We start from the raw sequence: 18,842 nt of genomic DNA, 5'->3' as shown, positions 1-18,842 counted from the left end.
AAAACAAGCGGCGGTCGCTTCCACTCGTTCGCGCAGAAAAACATTGAAAAATATCGTCGGTTACCCATCGATACCTAACCTAACCTGTGGAGATTTTCAAACTGGCCGACCACCGCAGCGATCCGTCCAAAAATACGTCCGACGACCACGACGACTTCATCACGGGCGTTATTACTATTACCATAATAATATGCTACCATTGATACCACGTTGCGACATAGTACCGTACGCGCGCGCGTAACCATCTCGTGGCCGTGTGTTGCGTAAGCGTATTTTCACCGTCGCAGCTGTAGTTGTCGAAAATCAAACGAAACACTCTCTTACGCACGCGACCGGTGTGGCGCGATATCGTGTGTACCGTCCACGGCGCACGCCACCTCCAGCGGCCCAGTCAGCGCGTGACAGCGTCGAATCGACACACGGCCGATCGTGCTTCGACGACGAGTGTTTTCCGCGATAGTAATTCGTCGTCGTCGTCGTCGTCGCCGAAATTTGTACAACTTTTTGAACGGCGAGTAGATCGTAAATCGCTCGGCTATTAATAATTTAATCATCGTTGTATAGTAGCTCCGTCGTTTCACACTTTTGCGGTTTTTGACGCGAATACGCCACGGAGAATGGACGAGCGACACACAACATCGGATGGAATCACGAATCACGATTTTGATAAACTGATAACGACACGGTGCTGTTGATAACGAAAAGTTATATTATTATTATTTTTTCGATGATAGCCTAACCACTACTCAACTACAACTACTTTGGTCGACTCTCGATTTCTATTGCGCAAAGTCGATACTCGATACTGCTGGTACGATCAACATGAAAATGATTTAACGTCGAGTCGTCAAATCCTTAACCGCGACCATTTTGCGAAAATATCGTTTTTTTTCTGTCCCTCTACTCCCTTTTGGTCACGCAGTCGTGAACCACACAACTTCGTCCAGTATTCGATCAGCCACACTTTGGTCCTCGACAACTTTCAAGACGTTGTAGGTTGTACTTGAAGGCGGCTGTCCGCCTGCCCAAGTGCACAAAGCACGATTTTATGCACTTAGATCGTAGAAATTAACGGTCCCTGTCGTCATAATCGTTATGAGTACGACATATTACGATCCGGACGGTTTGCAGAGCGTCAAACGCAGACGTTCCACTAACTTCCGCGACACGTATTTGCGTAATCGCGAGTACGGGTTCCGGCCTAAGTATGGCGACCAAAGTCGTTTGCACTGCGAAATGTACACGTCCATATATCCCATCGCCAAATGGGAATACGACGTTTCAAACAATGACATCACCAATCCGGCTGGTATATTCAATTTGGAATTCTCCCCAGACGGGTAAGCATTATCATCAATCTTTTACATAGGTACTTATCTATTCTCAACATTGTCGTTTCTCTTGTAGCCAGCAGGTTGTACCTACATATTATGTTGTTTTGAAACAATTGCATTACCTATAGCCACTTCTATTTTGATAATTTCAGACATATTTATTATTATAGGTATGTGTAATCAGTAAATAAGCACAATTGATGAATTTTAGGAATTAATTAGTGGGGAAGCTTGATTGCATAAAACTATCCATCGATACAACTTTATTAAGATATATTTTTTTTTAATACAAAAAAGTGGCATTTTAAATCTTATGGAAAATACATTAATTTATCTTCTGTAAATACTGTAGGTATACAAATATACATTTCTGTATTATCATTGAATAACATATTTTATCTTAAGGAAGTGCATATAAAATGTCATTTTAGTTTTCAAATTTGGAATTTGAAATTAATAGATGTATCTATTGTTGTTGTTTTGTACAAATTCTATTCCTAAACCTTTAAATATTCTAAAAAAAAATATATAACCTTTCTGATCATGGCCAATTATATATAGTAGAGATACTTATATACCTCGTTATATACATATATATATATATATCATTAAATGATTATTATAGTACCAATAACAACCTTCACCTTTAATCATTTTTAGCCATAGAAATATTTAGAAAAATATCTAATACAGTTATAATAAATTTAATGTAACTATACAATTCATCATGAGAATATAATTTTCTATAAATCATATGTAATACTGTATAATTTCAATTTATTGATACTCAATGTGTTATATATATCTATATATGTTATAATGTATATTCATTAATAAGTAATATATTGTAAAAGCTGTATGGCGTTTAAAAATAAAAATAATATTTAGAGGGACACTATTACCAGTGTGTGTTAGTACACTTTTCAAACATTAATAACTTTTTATAGTTGTGATATTGAAAAAATTAAATCATTGCACAGTATATGTTCTGGCGTTCTGCTCTTTGTAGTGTGAATATTTTTTTTCTTAATTGACTATACTATAGCCTCCTCTGTTTCTCCCTTTCAAAACCATTTTTGTCATGTTTTACATTTTTAATACAGAGCAACACATATGGGTGTAGCGTTCTCTCAATAAAAATATTCAACTTTATTGAAACCATAAAATAACAATTATGAAATCCAAATTATAGCATTTATTAAAATACAAAATGTTCTATAAATATTAGAGATAAATTATTTAATGATTATTCATCGTGTTTTCTAGGAAAATATTGGCAGCAGCATGTGAAAAGAAAAGCATTATGTTATTCGATCCTGTAACTCAAAAGTATATTACATCAATAAAAAAAGCACATAATGATTGTGTTAATTGTATAAAGTAAGTACCTAATTAATTGATAATGTTTGATCTATTATGTGCTTTTTATGAATAAAACTTTAATTGAAAAGAAAACAATTACCCTATTATATTATATCATTATGACTAGTGGTAAATTTATGTCATATAATATAAAAGCTGAATTTTCAACAATTAAGAATTAAAACTTACACTATCACTAACATTCATTATTTTTTATCCATAGATAAAATAAATATACTGAGTAAACATATATGTTCACTTATATATTTTTACATGTATAACATTGGTTAGTTTTTTTTATTTTTATAAATATTTAGGATAAAAAAATATTATCTATTGATTTATTCTAGGTTTTTGGATTCTCGAATGTTTGCAACTTGTAGTGATGACACAACAATAGCATTATGGGATGTTCGGAATCTTAAAGATAACATAAGAGTATTGAGAGGACATTGCAATTGGGTAAAAAGTATTGAATATTCAGCAAAAGACAATTTACTTGTTTCTAGTGGATTTGATGGCCAAATTTACACATGGGATATTAATAGGTAAAAAAATTTTATGCAATCAAAAAATATAAAAATAAACAAATTCTTTTTAACAAAATTATTGTTTGTTTTTTATGTAGTTTTTCAGAAGAAGGAAGAGTTCCCAGTAATTCTGTATGTCACATTAACGGACTTATGCGTATTAAACTTCTACCTGACTCTAGTAAATTAATTGTCTGCACAACAAGTGGCTTCATATTACTTATAAACAATTTAGACTTGGATACACTTGGTGCAGATATTCAAGGATTCAAAGTAATTTTTTATACTTAAAGCATTTAATATTTTATAAGTATGTTTATTTGGCACAATAGTGCAATTTAAATTTAAGCAAAATTATGTCTTAAAATAATAATTTTGTTATAATCAAAGGCTAGAAAACTTTCAAATGAATTTCTATTACTCAAAACTATAGCTACAGTATAATAGTGGAGTAAATTGCTTTGATTATAAAAAAAAATGATCTTCTATTAGTAGAAAAATATACAAATATAGTAGGTAATTTGTATTAGTACAGATTGCCTACTATATTTGTCATTCTGATTTATGTAATTTTTTTCTACCAAAACAATTGCTTAATTTTCTAAGAGCAATTATAAAACTAATAAAAAGATTAAAAATATTATATTTTTCCATTATTTAATTGAATTTAAGGAGAATAAATATAAAACTGTGTTTGATTATTAGGTATATCATTTCTAATTAATTATAAATTACATTTAATCACTACACAGAACATAATTTATCTACTATAGCACATATTTCAGTTTTTTTCAAATTTTTGCTTTAAATATCTTTGCTTAACATTAAAATAATATATAACTATATCTTATTAAATTTTAAATAGGTAATAATTAATAAATTTTTAATATCCTTAAAATATCATTTCTAGCCAAATATGTACCGTTTGATGCAGTTGAGTAAAACTACCATTCCTAATGCAGCTGCCCACACTCATATGTTCACTCGTAAACGAAACCGTGTTGAATTCATTGTAGATTTCCCTAGAAATGATGATGCTGAAATAATATCTTCTATTCAGGTAATACTTTAATAACATATTGTATTATATATTTTATTATCTATCAAAATGATTTAAACAATAAACATTTTAATAGGTGCATCCACAAGGTTGGAATGTATTAAGTCGAAATGTTACCACAGATGAACAATCTGAATGGACTTGTGTACATGACATACAAGATTTTGTCGTTCCTAAACAACAAGATGAACCTGAAGAAATGAGTTCTGAAGAAGCAAACTCATTGGAACATTCCTTAGCTGATGACCCAATGTGATAAACTATTAAATATACAATTTGAAAGTAATCTATAATTTTGTTTTTTACATTTTTTTTTTAGGGAAGGAAGACTTCACCGACGGACACATGTTGTGATTCCTCGAGATATAAGTGTTGGTATAAGTAGTATGATACCATTTTCTGTGTTAGGCCCAACAAGAGGCAACCGTCAAGCTGACTTATGGGAAGCAATGATGAATGTCAATAGTGGGAATCGTATAAGAAGTTTAAGATACTTATCAGGCAAGTGTGATATATTATTAAAATTTAATAGCAATTATATTTACATATACTAGTTTTTTTTCCCAATGCACTTAAGTTCATTTTTATATACACATACAATACATTACATAATAGTTGATGAGTGAAAACCTCTCAAAATCTGTGATATAAACTTCATTTTTAATCGTTTTTTTATTCAATAAATTACTAATTTATGTTGATTTGTTTTCTATTTTTATACAATTATAATACAGAATATTTTTCCTTGAATTTTAATTTTAACAAATGAGATAAATGATATAAATGTTAAAAAGTTTAGTGAAATAGGATATTGCATATTATTCTTTCAATTTTACTATTTATCTCAAATTTAGATATACCTATTAATATTTCTATCAAAACGTACAGAATATTTATTATAATAAAATTGTATTAACTTGGATAATAAATATTCTGATATAACAAATAATTTTATACACTACTTAATAATTAATGTTTAATATATATTGATATTTTAGAAGGTCGAGAGCGAATATTAGGTACATATTCTGGTGTACGGATTGTACGCAGTGCAACTGGATTACAAGATCAAGACCAAGATGACATAGAGGAAATGATAGCAGATGATGATACGGCTTCCGAACGATTAGTCACAGTATTATTTAATCGAAATAGTAATCGTGTACCTGACATCAGAATGCGTGGTTATCTCCCCCCAAATTCTAGAATTGATATTACTCGGCCAAGTAGGCGTAGTACTGTGGAAGTAGGAAGTGCCACAGAAACAATGTTGTTTGTCAATAGGCAACGCCATAACAACCATGTTTTGAATTGTATGAATAGGTTTCAGGTGCCCCTTAATCATAAAATTCATAAAAATTTTAACCGTCTTACACATTTTATTGAAGAGGCAAATGTGGGTAGAGGGTATATCAAAGAATTATGCTATTCTAGCGATGGACGTATAATATGCTCGCCCTTTAGTCATGGAGTAAGATTGTTATCATTTTCACCTAACTGTGATGAATTGTCTACTTTGCTTCCAAAATTGCCTGGTGTGAAACTTCACGAGATTGGTACAAATGTGTCTCACTCTAACATTGTACTCTGTACCAAATTCTCACCTGTCCACCCTCTGCTTGTATCTGGTTGTTTAGCCGGGCGAATCGTTTGGTATCAACCGAGACTATAATACTTAATGACTCTACTATTGTATGTATGTAATGTTTTTTTATTTATAGTACATTTTTTTTGTTTTTTTCAAACTTTAAAATTAAATGCCACTCTATATCAAAAACATAGTAAGACAACATATCTTCTCATATATAAATATGTTACTTGTATTGAATATGCCAATGATTATATTCATAAAGAATGCTTAAGGTCTAGTGCACACCAAATGAGTTAAGTTTTTTTCGTACTGATGTAATGAATTATATTATTCAAAGTTAGTCACTTGTACGCGAAAGATGTAGGTATGCTCAATAATTTTGTCTTTTTTTCAAGTTTTACTGACAACAATGAAACATAATTTCTTTATCTAGACAATTTTTAACTGTTAATGTATATTAGTACATAATCTTTTTCATATTACTAGACCTTTAAAACTATCAGTGACTCTTTTGTAGTGCATTAAAAATTTCAGTTCTAATAAAACTTAGCAAGTCGATACAATAAGCATTATTAAATATTTTAATGAGTGAACTGTTTGTCTACCAAACCGATTGGTATTTTGAAAAGTTTGAAAACATTATAACAGAATGAACGGAATTTATGGGACTTCAACAATATTCGATTATTGTGATAAATGTTATTAATTCTCACAATTTGTTTTGATAGCACGTTTAACAACAATTGATAAATTACTAATGTTGATACCATGATAAAAATAAAAAAACTAGTTGATTAAAACAACTACAGCCTATTCTGTTACTGTTAATAATCTCGGGTAAGTGCATTCTAGCTTTGTCTAATTATTATAAGGTGCCTTAAGAAATAATTTTTGTTTCATCAAAATAATAAAATATAATGTTATCAATGCTTACAATTAAGACGTTTTTGCTAGGTTTTCTCTGTAACATAATATTCTTTCAATAATTATGTAAATTATTATTATTATTTGTTTTTCATTATAATTACCTCATGTTAATGTATATAGGGGATTATATACTATATCAAAATTTATTATTATTATTATTAAACATTTGTATTTAAAGCAATAAAAAAACAAAAACAAAAATTGTATCATAGTACATACTGTATGTGCATATTATACACATTACATTACACATAATACATATATAACTATATGTAGTAATATATTGATTATGTATTATTGGTTTTTGATACTATCTCGTGTTTACTCCTTTTGGACACAGTCATTACTATACTTCTGCACTGTTGATTTTGATATTGTTTTCCTTTTTTGAAAGCTTACTGAATTAGTTTTTTTGGAGGCCAAAATATTCTCTCTTTATGCAGATACATATAATAAAATAAAACTATTTGTAAAGCTCGAATCAACGTGTATATTGTATATCATTTAAAAATAATGCAATATAAGTTGTTAATATTCTTATAACCATAAATATAATATTATTAGATAAATATAATGTGTATATTTATATATATAAAAAAAAAATAAAAATGATTACCTTCAATAATAAATCTGTTTACAAACATATCATAAAACAACACTACTTGATCTGTGTATGTGTTCTATTTAGTATTTATACATGTATCATGTATGAACGCATTAAGAATACAATCAAATGATAATAATGTTTTCACGTAAAAAGTAAAAGTATAACAAAAAGTTAGTAGGTAATAATAGAATATACCAGGTGATTCTTTTATCATTGAACACACATTATTTCAAAAAATACTAATGTTTTTGAAAATATTATTTTACATAGTTTCAAGTTGTTAAAAAACCAACGTTTTTATTAAAAAATTATGTTTTTAAATATTTTTTATCCTTATCGTTTTTTACTTTTTTGAATGACAACATAGTTTTTTAATTTCATAATCCAAAGCAGAATATTTTTCTAAGTATTTTGATTCATAAAAATCGAATTTAGGACGAGTAGTTTATGAGTTATAAGTATTTAAAGTTTAGATTGGCAGAGTGGAGTGGTACGGGGTTACCCCGCAAAATGTTTGTCCACTATTCCGCTTGTCTAACTGGCGCATCCGAGGTCTCGAGTACTAGAGGCTAATAGCTGGTACTAAACTAGTTGGGTCCCGAATTAATTTAGGTATTCCACTAGTTCCTGAATATTTTTTGGTAAGACTTACACTATGCTAACATTTTCGTTCCAATTTTAACTGACTGTCTATGATCTATTTTAACAGGTATGGTTAAAAATGTTTTTTACAGTTTTTTTTTTTAAATATTAAAATATATAATATAATATATAATAAAAAAATTGCAGGAATAATCAATCGATTTGATTTTGTACAATTAATGTCGTATACATTTTTACCAACACACATGTGATTTTTCAAAAAATATTATTTTATTTGTGTTTATATTATATAATTACTTTAACATTTTAATATTTTTTCACTTAAATTTATATGGCTATATTTATATTATATAATATGTATTTTTATACTTGGTTTTTAACATTTTTAATATTTTTACCAACACAAAAGTGATTTTGTGAAGTTGATTTTTATAAAATTCTAATAACTTATATTTTAATGGAAAAGAAACAAAACAAAAAAAAAAGCTGTAAAAAACATTTTTAACCATACTTGTGGTCTAAATAGATTATAGACAGTCCTAAGTCAGTTAAAATGGGATAGAAAATGTTAATATAGTGTAGTACTTACCAAAAAATATTCAAGGACTAATGTTGTAGTTAAAATAATTCAAGACTGAACTAGTGTAGTACCTATAAAAATCCGGGACCCAACTAGTATAGTACTTACAAAAATCCGGGACCCAACTAGTATAGTACCTAAAATAATTCAAGACCCAACTAGTGTAGCAATTTTAAATTTGGGACCCAACTCGGATGCAGCCGTCTAAACTTTAAATACTTATAACTCATAAACTACTCGTCCTAAATTCAATTTTTAAGAATCAAAATACTTAGAAAAATATTCTGCTTTGGAATATGAAATTAAAAATCTATGTTGTCATTCAAAAAAGTAAAAAACTTAAAAAATATTTAAAAATTTAATTTTTAATATAAAAGTTGGTTTTTTAATAACTTGAAACTATGTAAATAATATTTTCAAAAACATTAATAATTTTTGAAATAATGAGTGTTCAATGATTAAAGAATCACCCGGTATATATTGTCTATATTATAGTAGTAATTAATTTAATAAGAGTCGCGTTAACATTCGTACAAAGGATTAACACGTTTTATATTATCCAATAAGTACCTGCTCCATTTCCATAAATATACATTTAAAAAGAAAATCAAACATAGAGCGTTCAAATTAATTTATTGGGACATTTCCACGATGCTGATGAAGTACGCCGTTGTCCTCTTTTAGCCATCACTTACACACTGGTATAAGTCACTGTACCAAATGATGAAGTCCATGTTTTTTTATGTATCGTTGGCGAGCTTCATCAATCAATTTTGCTTTCCTATCCATGAATGATCCAACTCCAAAATTATTGGGTTCTGTTTTTTTGGGCTAAAAATTAAACCACAAAACATAAGTAAACTTAAACTGAGAGTAAAACTTAATTTCTTCTCTTACTTGTGACTCAGTTGACCCACATAACTTACAATACTTAACAAATAATTTAAACCAAAATAAAAATGGGTATCAAGGATGGTTAATGATTTGTTTATTTTTTATGAAACAAATCTTAGAGTTAATATCAGCTAGTTGTGAAGCTAAGGTTACCACCTGGTGTGATTTAAAAATGTTCCATAATATTTAAGGTTACAACTCTTATTATCCACTTAAAATTGCCACCGGGCCTGGACGCACTACTTTCGATCATTATTAGTTTTTTTGGGTAGAAAAGCTTGACAATTTAATACAAGGCTCTTAACATATTGTTACAATAGCAGATGAAAAATAAAAGAAATACAGTCACAATTTTTTTTACAGGCATTCAAAGTTTGAATTTTGACAACATACGTAAAAATCACGAAAATTCGCAAATTATATTAAGCTAGAAATTCATAAAAAAAATTTATTTAAATGTAAGATTTGAAAATTTTTAATAATCTATATATATCCTAGACAGATAAACCATCTTCGCTCAGAATCGTTTTTCGTATACAATGATAAAATATCATTGGATTCAAATTTAATTCCATCCATTATAGTACCCACTTGTTACCTACTGTACAGCAGAGCGATATCCACGACTTACCCGCTTTTTTAAATTTATTTTAATGTTTTGGTAAAAAAGTTAAAAATATATTTTTTAATTTGATTATTTTCAAAAAAATTAACTAGCCATTTTGTAGTTTATTTTTCTGAAAATATTGAAGTTTCACAATTTAATTTTTACTAATTTCCTGATTTTTAGTATTTTTCCTAGTTTTAAAGAAATAAAATATGAACATGCCTAGGCATTCTGAAATCATTTGATCGACCATAGAGCACGCACGCGGCACAGCGTTTTACATGTTTGATAACACTACAGTGTTTAATAATTCGCAATTTTTCTTGAAACTAAAAAAAAAAATTTAAAAATCAGAGAACTAATGAAAATAAAATTTTGAATTGTCGATATTTTCAGACAAATAAACTTTACAAAATGGCTATAATGAATTTTTTTGGAAATAATTAAATAAGAAAATATATTTTTTAACTTTTTTACAAAAACATTAAAATATGAAATTATTGTAGTTCTTACCCCCGTGAGTCTTATTACAAAATCAGAATTTTAATATCTCCATTATTTCGGTAGGTATCGCAATGGATAAATTTCTCAAGGGACACCCTGTATATAGTAAATTTCATAATTAATAATTGCTCATTTACTCTAAATATTGACCGAGTGCTCAGTGATGTAATCCTATATAAATAAACAGCTTCCTGTACTTAATTATAATCATCTCAGGTGTTAATTTTTCAATCAATTCTTTTAATATACCTAATCTTTCTTATATTTTTTATTACACAATGGATCTTGATGATATTTTCAATCTCATATAACTTTGGTAAAGCAAAATATTTTATATTAAAAAATTATTTTAATTTATATTAAAAAATTATTTTAATTTATGTTAAAACAAATGTGATGATAAATGACTAAATTCGATAACATGACTAAGTAGTTGTTAATATTTAATCAGTGTTTAATGGAATAACTAATCATGGACTTGTTTATTTATTGAAAACATAATGAATGTGTAATCTTCAATAAAATAAAAAATACTTTGAATCAGAATCAACATTTAAACAAAAAGTAACTAGCTATATGATGACTGAATACTGAATAATATTTGAAAAAAAAATTCTCAGTTAAAGTTGTAGACATATAATATCATTAAATGATTAAGGTTGTTATATATTAATAGTTATAGCATATTTAGTAAAATGAAATAAGATTATAATTTACATAATATGACATGGCTTACCGTAGTCTTTGGTTCTTTGGAAGACTGTGGTGGCGGCAATGGAGTAAACTTAATAGTGCCATCAAGTATATTTGTAATTGTTATATCAACACATCTTGTTCGCCCTATGAAATAAAAATCATTAAATGATATTGTACCGTCATAACTCATAAGTGATGCATTATAGTCATGGAATAATGATCAGGGCTTGTAAATTTGTGCACTAAAATAAGATTAAAAAATGTATGCAACTATGATCTAAAAAAATCATAAATAAGAACAAATTTTATTTTTTTTTTTAAGTCAATGTCATCCTAATATTTTTAATTTAAAAGTATGAATAATGAATTACTTTTTTGTCCACGTGTTGGTTAAAAATTGTTTTCATTGAATTATCAGGCTGACCCTTATTTTTATAATTTAACTATATATCATATATGAATTGGTTTCATTTTTTAAAATGTCATTGTGATAATGACAAAAACCTCAAAATATACAATACATACAAAAGAAAATTTCTAATATTGTATTCTATTTACCTTGAAGCAAATGTATTTAAATTTTACCTACAACTTACAATGTAATATAACTTGGGGCTGATGAGCAAATGCACAAACTTAAATCCTGGTAATAATTTATATAAGTAAAAAGGCTTATTAGTTTGCATACTAAGGTTAGCAATGACAACATTCTGGGGAACGTATGGAAGAACATCAGTAACTTGTACAGCCATTCTTAATATTTCAGGATCCTCTTCAAAATTATCCAGAGTTACATGATGTTTGTTACGCTTTCTAGCGTTTTCTGCCAACTCCAAAAAGTATTTCTTTTTATATTCATTCTAAAATTGAATGTAAAATTTGATTATTTTATTAAATATAGTTACTATAAATCATAGTTTATAAAATATAATATTATTCTATGCTTATATTTCAAAATTTATAATATCATACTTTATCGTTTTTAGTAATATTTGAAGTAGATATGTTGAGTTCTTGAGAAATGGCTATTTCCACCCTGGACATGAAAGTTTCATTAGACTCGTCTTCAGATTTTTTAATTACCTCGAGAAGTCTGTGGTATTTGAAATATTAAATTATAAAGGTACTAATTAAAACAACCTGTCAGTTTACTCACTTGTATTCAAATTTTGTGAATGGAACAAAAAAAAACCATAATATTTCTGTAAAATATTTGGATCCGAGCACTGATAAATTAATATTTGCAAATGATGGTCGAATAATTCTTAAAGCTACTGGTTGTAAATTGTCGCTTATTAAAGCTGGTACATTAGAAAATCTTATGTTTTGATAAACAAACAAAATTATTATAGTAGGTATTTAAAAAATAATTAACTAAACATTTTAATAAATACCTAAGTAAAGCACATTTTCCATTAGTAGTAGCTCCTTCTGGGAATAAGAGCAGAGAATTATTATTATCATTAGCTAAAAATTGTTTCAATATAGTTCTCTCCGTTGTAATATTATCATTAGTCAATATAGATATTAACCCAAAATACAATGCCACAGGTGTACTAAATAAAGTTGTTGGCTGAAAAATTGAAATAAAAATATTTAAAAAAAAATCTATGATAATTTATAGTTGATACTTATGAACATACAGCATAACTTCCTGTTGACAAATGTAACGCAATATGATCAAATAAAGACAAATAATTTGAAACCAACACTCTGCTTTTCTTAGTTGAAGAATTTTCTTTTTCAACTACAATTAGTCCAAGAACACCAGACATAACTTTCAGAAGAGGTCTACGAACATAAGACATTAGTAAATAATCATAATAATATACCTACATGTAATTTACCTGCGGATATTTGGGTAATTGCTCAACATCACTGTTAAAAGTATTGCATTTATTGCAATAAAAACTCTTAAAACCACTAGAATAACTCCAAATGGAAAATAAGCAATTATTCCTAGTGTTTCATTTATGGTCTTTGGAAACCTAAAGATTATAACCATAATTATATAATACCAAATATTTCATATTATTCATTAAAATATAATATATTACAGTTTACAAGTAAACATTTAAAAATCCTTAAATGTAATAGTTGAAATATTAAATGATCTTAATTAATAATCACAGTTTAATAAAATGGGCTGAAATAATTAATATAATGATGATACGTGACATTTGTCATACATTCAACTTTATAAACAAAATATTCAACAAACTACATCAAACCTTTTAACAGATTATGTTATGAAAAACGCTCAACACGTGTAAAAAACTAAAATAAACCAACTGAAAACTAGAAATAATTACACAAAAATAATTGCTCACCTTGATTTTTCCACTAAATGTTCAACTTCAATATTGGGGCTCATTGTTCGGAAGATATTGTGTTGATCTATATACGTGAAACAATATATTTAAATGGATTTCTAAGGCCCAAATGTAGTAATGAACAATGGAGTTATTATTTATTACAAAAATTCTTTAATAAAAACATAACATTAAACATTTATACATAATACATCAATATGATATTATAATATTTACCACAGAGACGGATAGAAGACGGAATAGAATAATAGATTTAATTATCATTACGTTATCAATAATAATTCTCAAACGTTGATAACAGGTCTGGTATCTTTTACTTGGTTGTAGATATCAGCTGTCTGTTAATAATCTATATTATTATCTACAACTGTACAGTGTACAGTTAGTACATGTATCTATCTGTAGTACAGACGTACAGTGCCCTATACTAACTATACTTAGAATAGAAGCACGATCTTAGAAGATATCTTCAAAGATCGTGCTTAGAAGTCTGTGGCTTAAACTTACCCTTAATGACTGAACCACAAATTGAGAATATTATCTAGGGCATTTCGGAGGATTTTATTAATATTGTTAATTTTAAGTAAGTTTTTATCGTTAAAAAAAGTTTAAAAATGGTCATAACTTCTTAAGTTAGGTACTTACTTAAAAATAATATCAATAAAATCTTCAGAGGTGCTCTAGATAATATTCTTGCCTTTAAGTTGTATAAGAGGTAAATTCACTCCAGTTTTAGAAATAACGAGTTAAATGTATTTATGTATTATTGCGATCAAAAGTTTGCCATGTTGTACGTTTGTTAGACGGAGATAACAAATAATGTCCGTGTGACACGGCCATATTATGGTATTTCATAGAAAATATTGTTTTTCCAATTCAAATATTCACTATTCAGAAATTATTTTTGCAGTCATAATCTCATAATATAATACAGCAATGTTTTGGTAATCGATTTTTCTCCCATAATATTTTATTTAATCAATAGGTATACTCGACAAATCAAGATTTATATTATTTTATATTCAATATAATCACGAAAATATACCTATACGACCAAAAATTCCATGCAGAAAATGATTATGACCTTTCGGATAAATTTAGGAATTATCTTTGATACCATACTGATAAAACAATTAAATTCCAAGACTTACATCGGGCCGTCTGTAGGTACAGACTGTGTTCAGTGCTAAGTATAATCACTAGTCGATTGTAATTCTAGCTGCTTAAACTAAAAAACGTTACGGATCTAGAAATATAATGACTAGGGCTAGGGACTTCGTGCTCTAAAAACTCTTAAAATATGCATGTATGTATGCCCTTAAAATTGTCAAATATACTCTAAAAATAAGCAAAAATGCTAAAATATACTCTTGAAAACATTTTATTTTTCATTAAAAATCAAACGTTACAAATTTATTTATTACTATTTATTATTATTTTAATTTCTTCTTTAAACTTGCTTTAAGATATTATTGGAGCGAATTTATAGTATTTTAAATTGTTGATTTTTCAACGAATTGTCTATTCCTTCTAATATAATATACCCAATCGACCTAATCAATGGTTTATCTAATTTTGAACAATTTTTGTCAAATTTCTAGAAATTCATAATAAATATACATAATATTATTATAGTGTATAATTCTCCATGTTATGCATTGTTCGACGATTTTTTATAAATTTACCGAATACTTTTACAACTAGATTGCACTGCTGTATATGATTTAGCATGTTCGGTTAACTTGCAGGTAGAATGATAAAATATTATTTATTATCGAGCTGTCAAAGTGTCAGCTACGTACACAATGAACCAAAAGGCAAAAAGTACAATTATTATAGCTGATTCCAGGCACTCTATTGTCCGTAAAAAATGTCAATTTTTATACAATTCAAACTTAATTATATTCAAAAATTTAAAAGAAAAAATAACAAAAAGAAAATATATTTTTCGCATACAGCCAAACGGGAATTGGTTGTTTTCAGAAATGAACAAGTGGTGATAGGAGGAACTTACCTATGTGTATTATAGGTGACGGTAAAACCATCAAAGGGTAAAAAGCGTGGCGGCGGCATTTGCGAGAAGCGAGACATTTTCAATAATATTGTCAAAAAAACATCAGTTGAAACTCGTCACATGCCGAAATCATATACAACAAAATTGACAATTTCACGATTCTTCAACATCGTCACTGTCTCTAGTTACTTCAAATTTTAATTTAAAATACTGTATGAAACACACTTATAACTCACTAAAGTTGTCATCCTATTTGTCACTGTTTCATCACACAATGGCTGAATCGCCGGGAAGTACTTATTGCTGTGATAATATTATGTAAATGTAATGTGTGGTAAAACGGTATCATTTCTCGCAACACTTCTTTGATCTGTCTGTCTGTCACAATTATTTCACCCTTCGGTTTCACCGTCACTTCCGTTTAGTTCCTCCGCGATCACGATTTTGGACGTTGCCGTCGCGCGTCAGCGTTATAATTTATTTTTACTCTCACTCGTTTATTATAATATTATATCCGAATATCAGCTGATAACTTTCGTCCATCACTATCGTAAATTATTTGGTGTAGAAGGCAGGGGCTAATATTAAAAGCAATAATTTAATACATCAATGAAGTATTAAGTAATCGTTCACCTATACGCAGAAAAAAGTTTTGGGGGGTATTTTTGAAAATCGGTTATTGAAAAGTAGAATATTTTTTTAATAAACATTAGATATAATACTTTTTTTTAAATATAAACGTTGATGCATAAAAAAAATTACAATACTAAATCGAATTTTCAACCATTATGTTGATATATCTTCACAATTAACTTCTATATTATTATATTAATTATTTTAATAAATTGTTAGTATTGAATTTTTATATTTTGCTTTAGCCGGTTTTTCACAGCGCGAACACAATGTAATACCTGTCTATTAAAGTATGATATGACGATCAAAATTAAAATAGAATAAAAAGTAAATGACCGTACAAAAACCTGCAAATATTTCTGGGGCTGTTTGAAATCCAAAAATACCCCCCTAGATACGTGCCTGAAATACACGGCTACACTTACGCAACTGATCATTTGACTCCGAACAATAACAGAAGCTGCAGAACAGCACGCGGGTAAACTACAAAAAAAAAAAATAAATAAACAAAAGCAACGCAAATACGTAGACGTAGACGTAGACATAGACGTCGGACACGTGCAGTGTGTCGACAGAAACAATTTTTATTATGCACGCAAACAACCAATTTCGATGACATAATATTAAATATTGTGATTTGTGAGTGGCCTACTGATTGAGAACGCCGATCGTCAGGTGCAGCATGTGCGTGAGCGGATCAATAAAAGTTGCACGGGCGATCGGACGTTTTGCGAATGAAAATTTAAACGAGTTAGTCGACAAAAATGCGAATAGAAAATCGATGCGCAAAAAGGCTACGGCGAGCGGCGAGAAAAAGACGTGCTTGATGCGCGAGGTCATCGGTGGCGAATGAGAGAGAGCCGTGCGCGACTGTTCGCGTGGTGAACAGCACGAACATCAGGTACGTCGGTCGGTAACGAATACAACAACAAAATGGACGGGGTGAAATTCGATTCGTCGTCGACGGATTGGACTGCGTACGTGTGGCCAGCAAGTGGGTCCTCCGTGATGCGATGAATATGCTGTCTTGAATATAGATCGATGGAAATCCACGCCGTTGACGTCTTCTCCGCGGGCGTTCGGGTATGACTATACGCGTGAGTGGCCGCTCGTAACGTGATGGCTGGAGCGCGGAGGCCTGGCCGCGTTGATCCGGACAAAAACATGACTGACCCGGCTCAGATCGGGAGGCATTTCGAGTATCTCGTGGTATCGAAGCTGTCTCGTGGAGTCTCGCAACGCTGCTACCAGCTCGGGCGGTGGCCGTGGCTCGGGTTGTGTAGCGGTGTGAAAGTATACTCGCCTGATGATGAGATTCTGAGCGTGTTGCCGTATACCAACTCAACGGAACCTTGTTCGATGCCCTCTTTGACTGCGTTGCGAGTAGCACGCGCGATAAGCAGCTTGCTGACCTGCACTTGAGCAATTCGTGCGCGCGTGCTGTGAAAACGTTCTACCATACCGTTGGCCTGATGGCGATATACGGCGCGATGTTCGAATGTGCTGAATGCTGATCCGAACAGATCCTACTCGAACTGACGGCCTTGGTCGGTGGTGATGACGTCGGCCAAGCCGAACCGTGCTATCCAGTTCGTTATGTCAAGAGCAGCTCGGCGACTGCGTATCAGGCCGACACATTCTTTATCAGCCACCTCTCTGGCCATCGCGTGATCGGTCCACGACGGTTATAGTATAGGTTACCTATTTATTGCATATACGCTGGACGGCGGTGGCGGCCCAATCGAGTCAATAAAAGGTGAATGTGACCGAAGCGTCGATCGGTTTGATGCTAGCTGGACGTAGTGTGTCTGTTTACTTTGGCGGGTTGACACGGTTTGCGGGCTCGGGTCCATTGCGTGATTTCTCGATCCGTGTCCGGCCTGCAGCAATACCGAAATTTGACGAGACGATCGGTGGAACGGTGACCGCCGTGGGCGTAATGCCGTGTCCTATATACGTGAATCCGACCAACGCGACACAAAAAAACAAAACAGTTTGTGTTTTGTCGCATCGGACACATCGTATTGCGACGGAACAGCATACGGTCAGAATAGAATATTATTGGTTTGCGCGCGCCGGATTCACGTACATTATATAGGACACGGCGTGATCGTGTATAACGCGTCAAAGACTCGAAGACTATTACAATAATTTTGATTTTAAACATGATCAATAGTCGTGCTAAAATAACGTGGTTCGAAGAGCCTAATTAAAACTTATAAGCAACCTTAGTAACTTGATCATTTATTTTTCCTTGACTGTTTTTTTATCCATTTATTAGAGCGAATATGAATTTTTTAACTTTAGGATGAATAAAAACGACACGAGTGAAGGTAATATAGCCCCCCATAAAAATAAGAAGTTTCGAATTAAAACGTTTTGTACCTATACCCATTATTGTTACTATTATTATTACTATTGTTGTTATTATTATAATTGTTGCCTATATTATAAAAGCTTTTTTTGTTAATAACATCATAGATGATAAAAAAAACCCTACAAAAATGTAAATAAATGATACTATTGTGTCATTCTGTTTTTATTTTTCTATTATAATTTCTTTTGAA

The 18,842-nt window shown here is 30.1% G+C and overlaps 2 protein-coding genes across 2 annotated transcripts; one reads left to right on the top strand and one right to left on the bottom strand.

The window, feature by feature from the left end:
- Positions 1-321: 321 nt before the first annotated feature.
- On the top strand, positions 322-7,085 carry LOC107174195 (DDB1- and CUL4-associated factor 10 homolog). The gene is made up of 8 exons (XM_015525048.2): positions 322-1,340; positions 2,601-2,714; positions 3,047-3,244; positions 3,325-3,499; positions 4,137-4,286; positions 4,363-4,538; positions 4,606-4,787; positions 5,285-7,085. The coding sequence occupies exons 1-8, from the start codon at positions 1,096-1,098 to the stop codon at positions 5,956-5,958; spliced, it is 1,914 nt and encodes a 637-aa protein (XP_015380534.2). The 5' UTR covers positions 322-1,095; the 3' UTR covers positions 5,959-7,085.
- A 185-nt stretch (positions 7,086-7,270) lies between these two features.
- On the bottom strand, positions 7,271-13,861 carry LOC107174187 (lipid droplet-regulating VLDL assembly factor AUP1-like). The gene is made up of 9 exons (XM_015525040.2): positions 13,626-13,861; positions 13,143-13,283; positions 12,939-13,086; positions 12,690-12,868; positions 12,452-12,613; positions 12,268-12,388; positions 11,984-12,155; positions 11,336-11,439; positions 7,271-9,425 (listed from the first exon to the last, which is right to left on the bottom strand). The coding sequence occupies exons 1-9, from the start codon at positions 13,667-13,669 to the stop codon at positions 9,303-9,305; spliced, it is 1,194 nt and encodes a 397-aa protein (XP_015380526.1). The 5' UTR covers positions 13,670-13,861; the 3' UTR covers positions 7,271-9,302.
- Positions 13,862-18,842: the final 4,981 nt, after the last annotated feature.

This window comes from Diuraphis noxia, unplaced genomic scaffold, assembly GCF_037042655.1.
Source record: "Diuraphis noxia isolate RWA-SAM2 unplaced genomic scaffold, SU_Dnox_SAM2 contig0005, whole genome shotgun sequence".
Lineage (NCBI taxonomy): Eukaryota > Metazoa > Arthropoda > Insecta > Hemiptera > Aphididae > Diuraphis > Diuraphis noxia.
The sequence above is the reverse complement of the archived record's forward strand: the minus strand, read 5'-3'. Positions and strand labels throughout refer to the sequence as shown.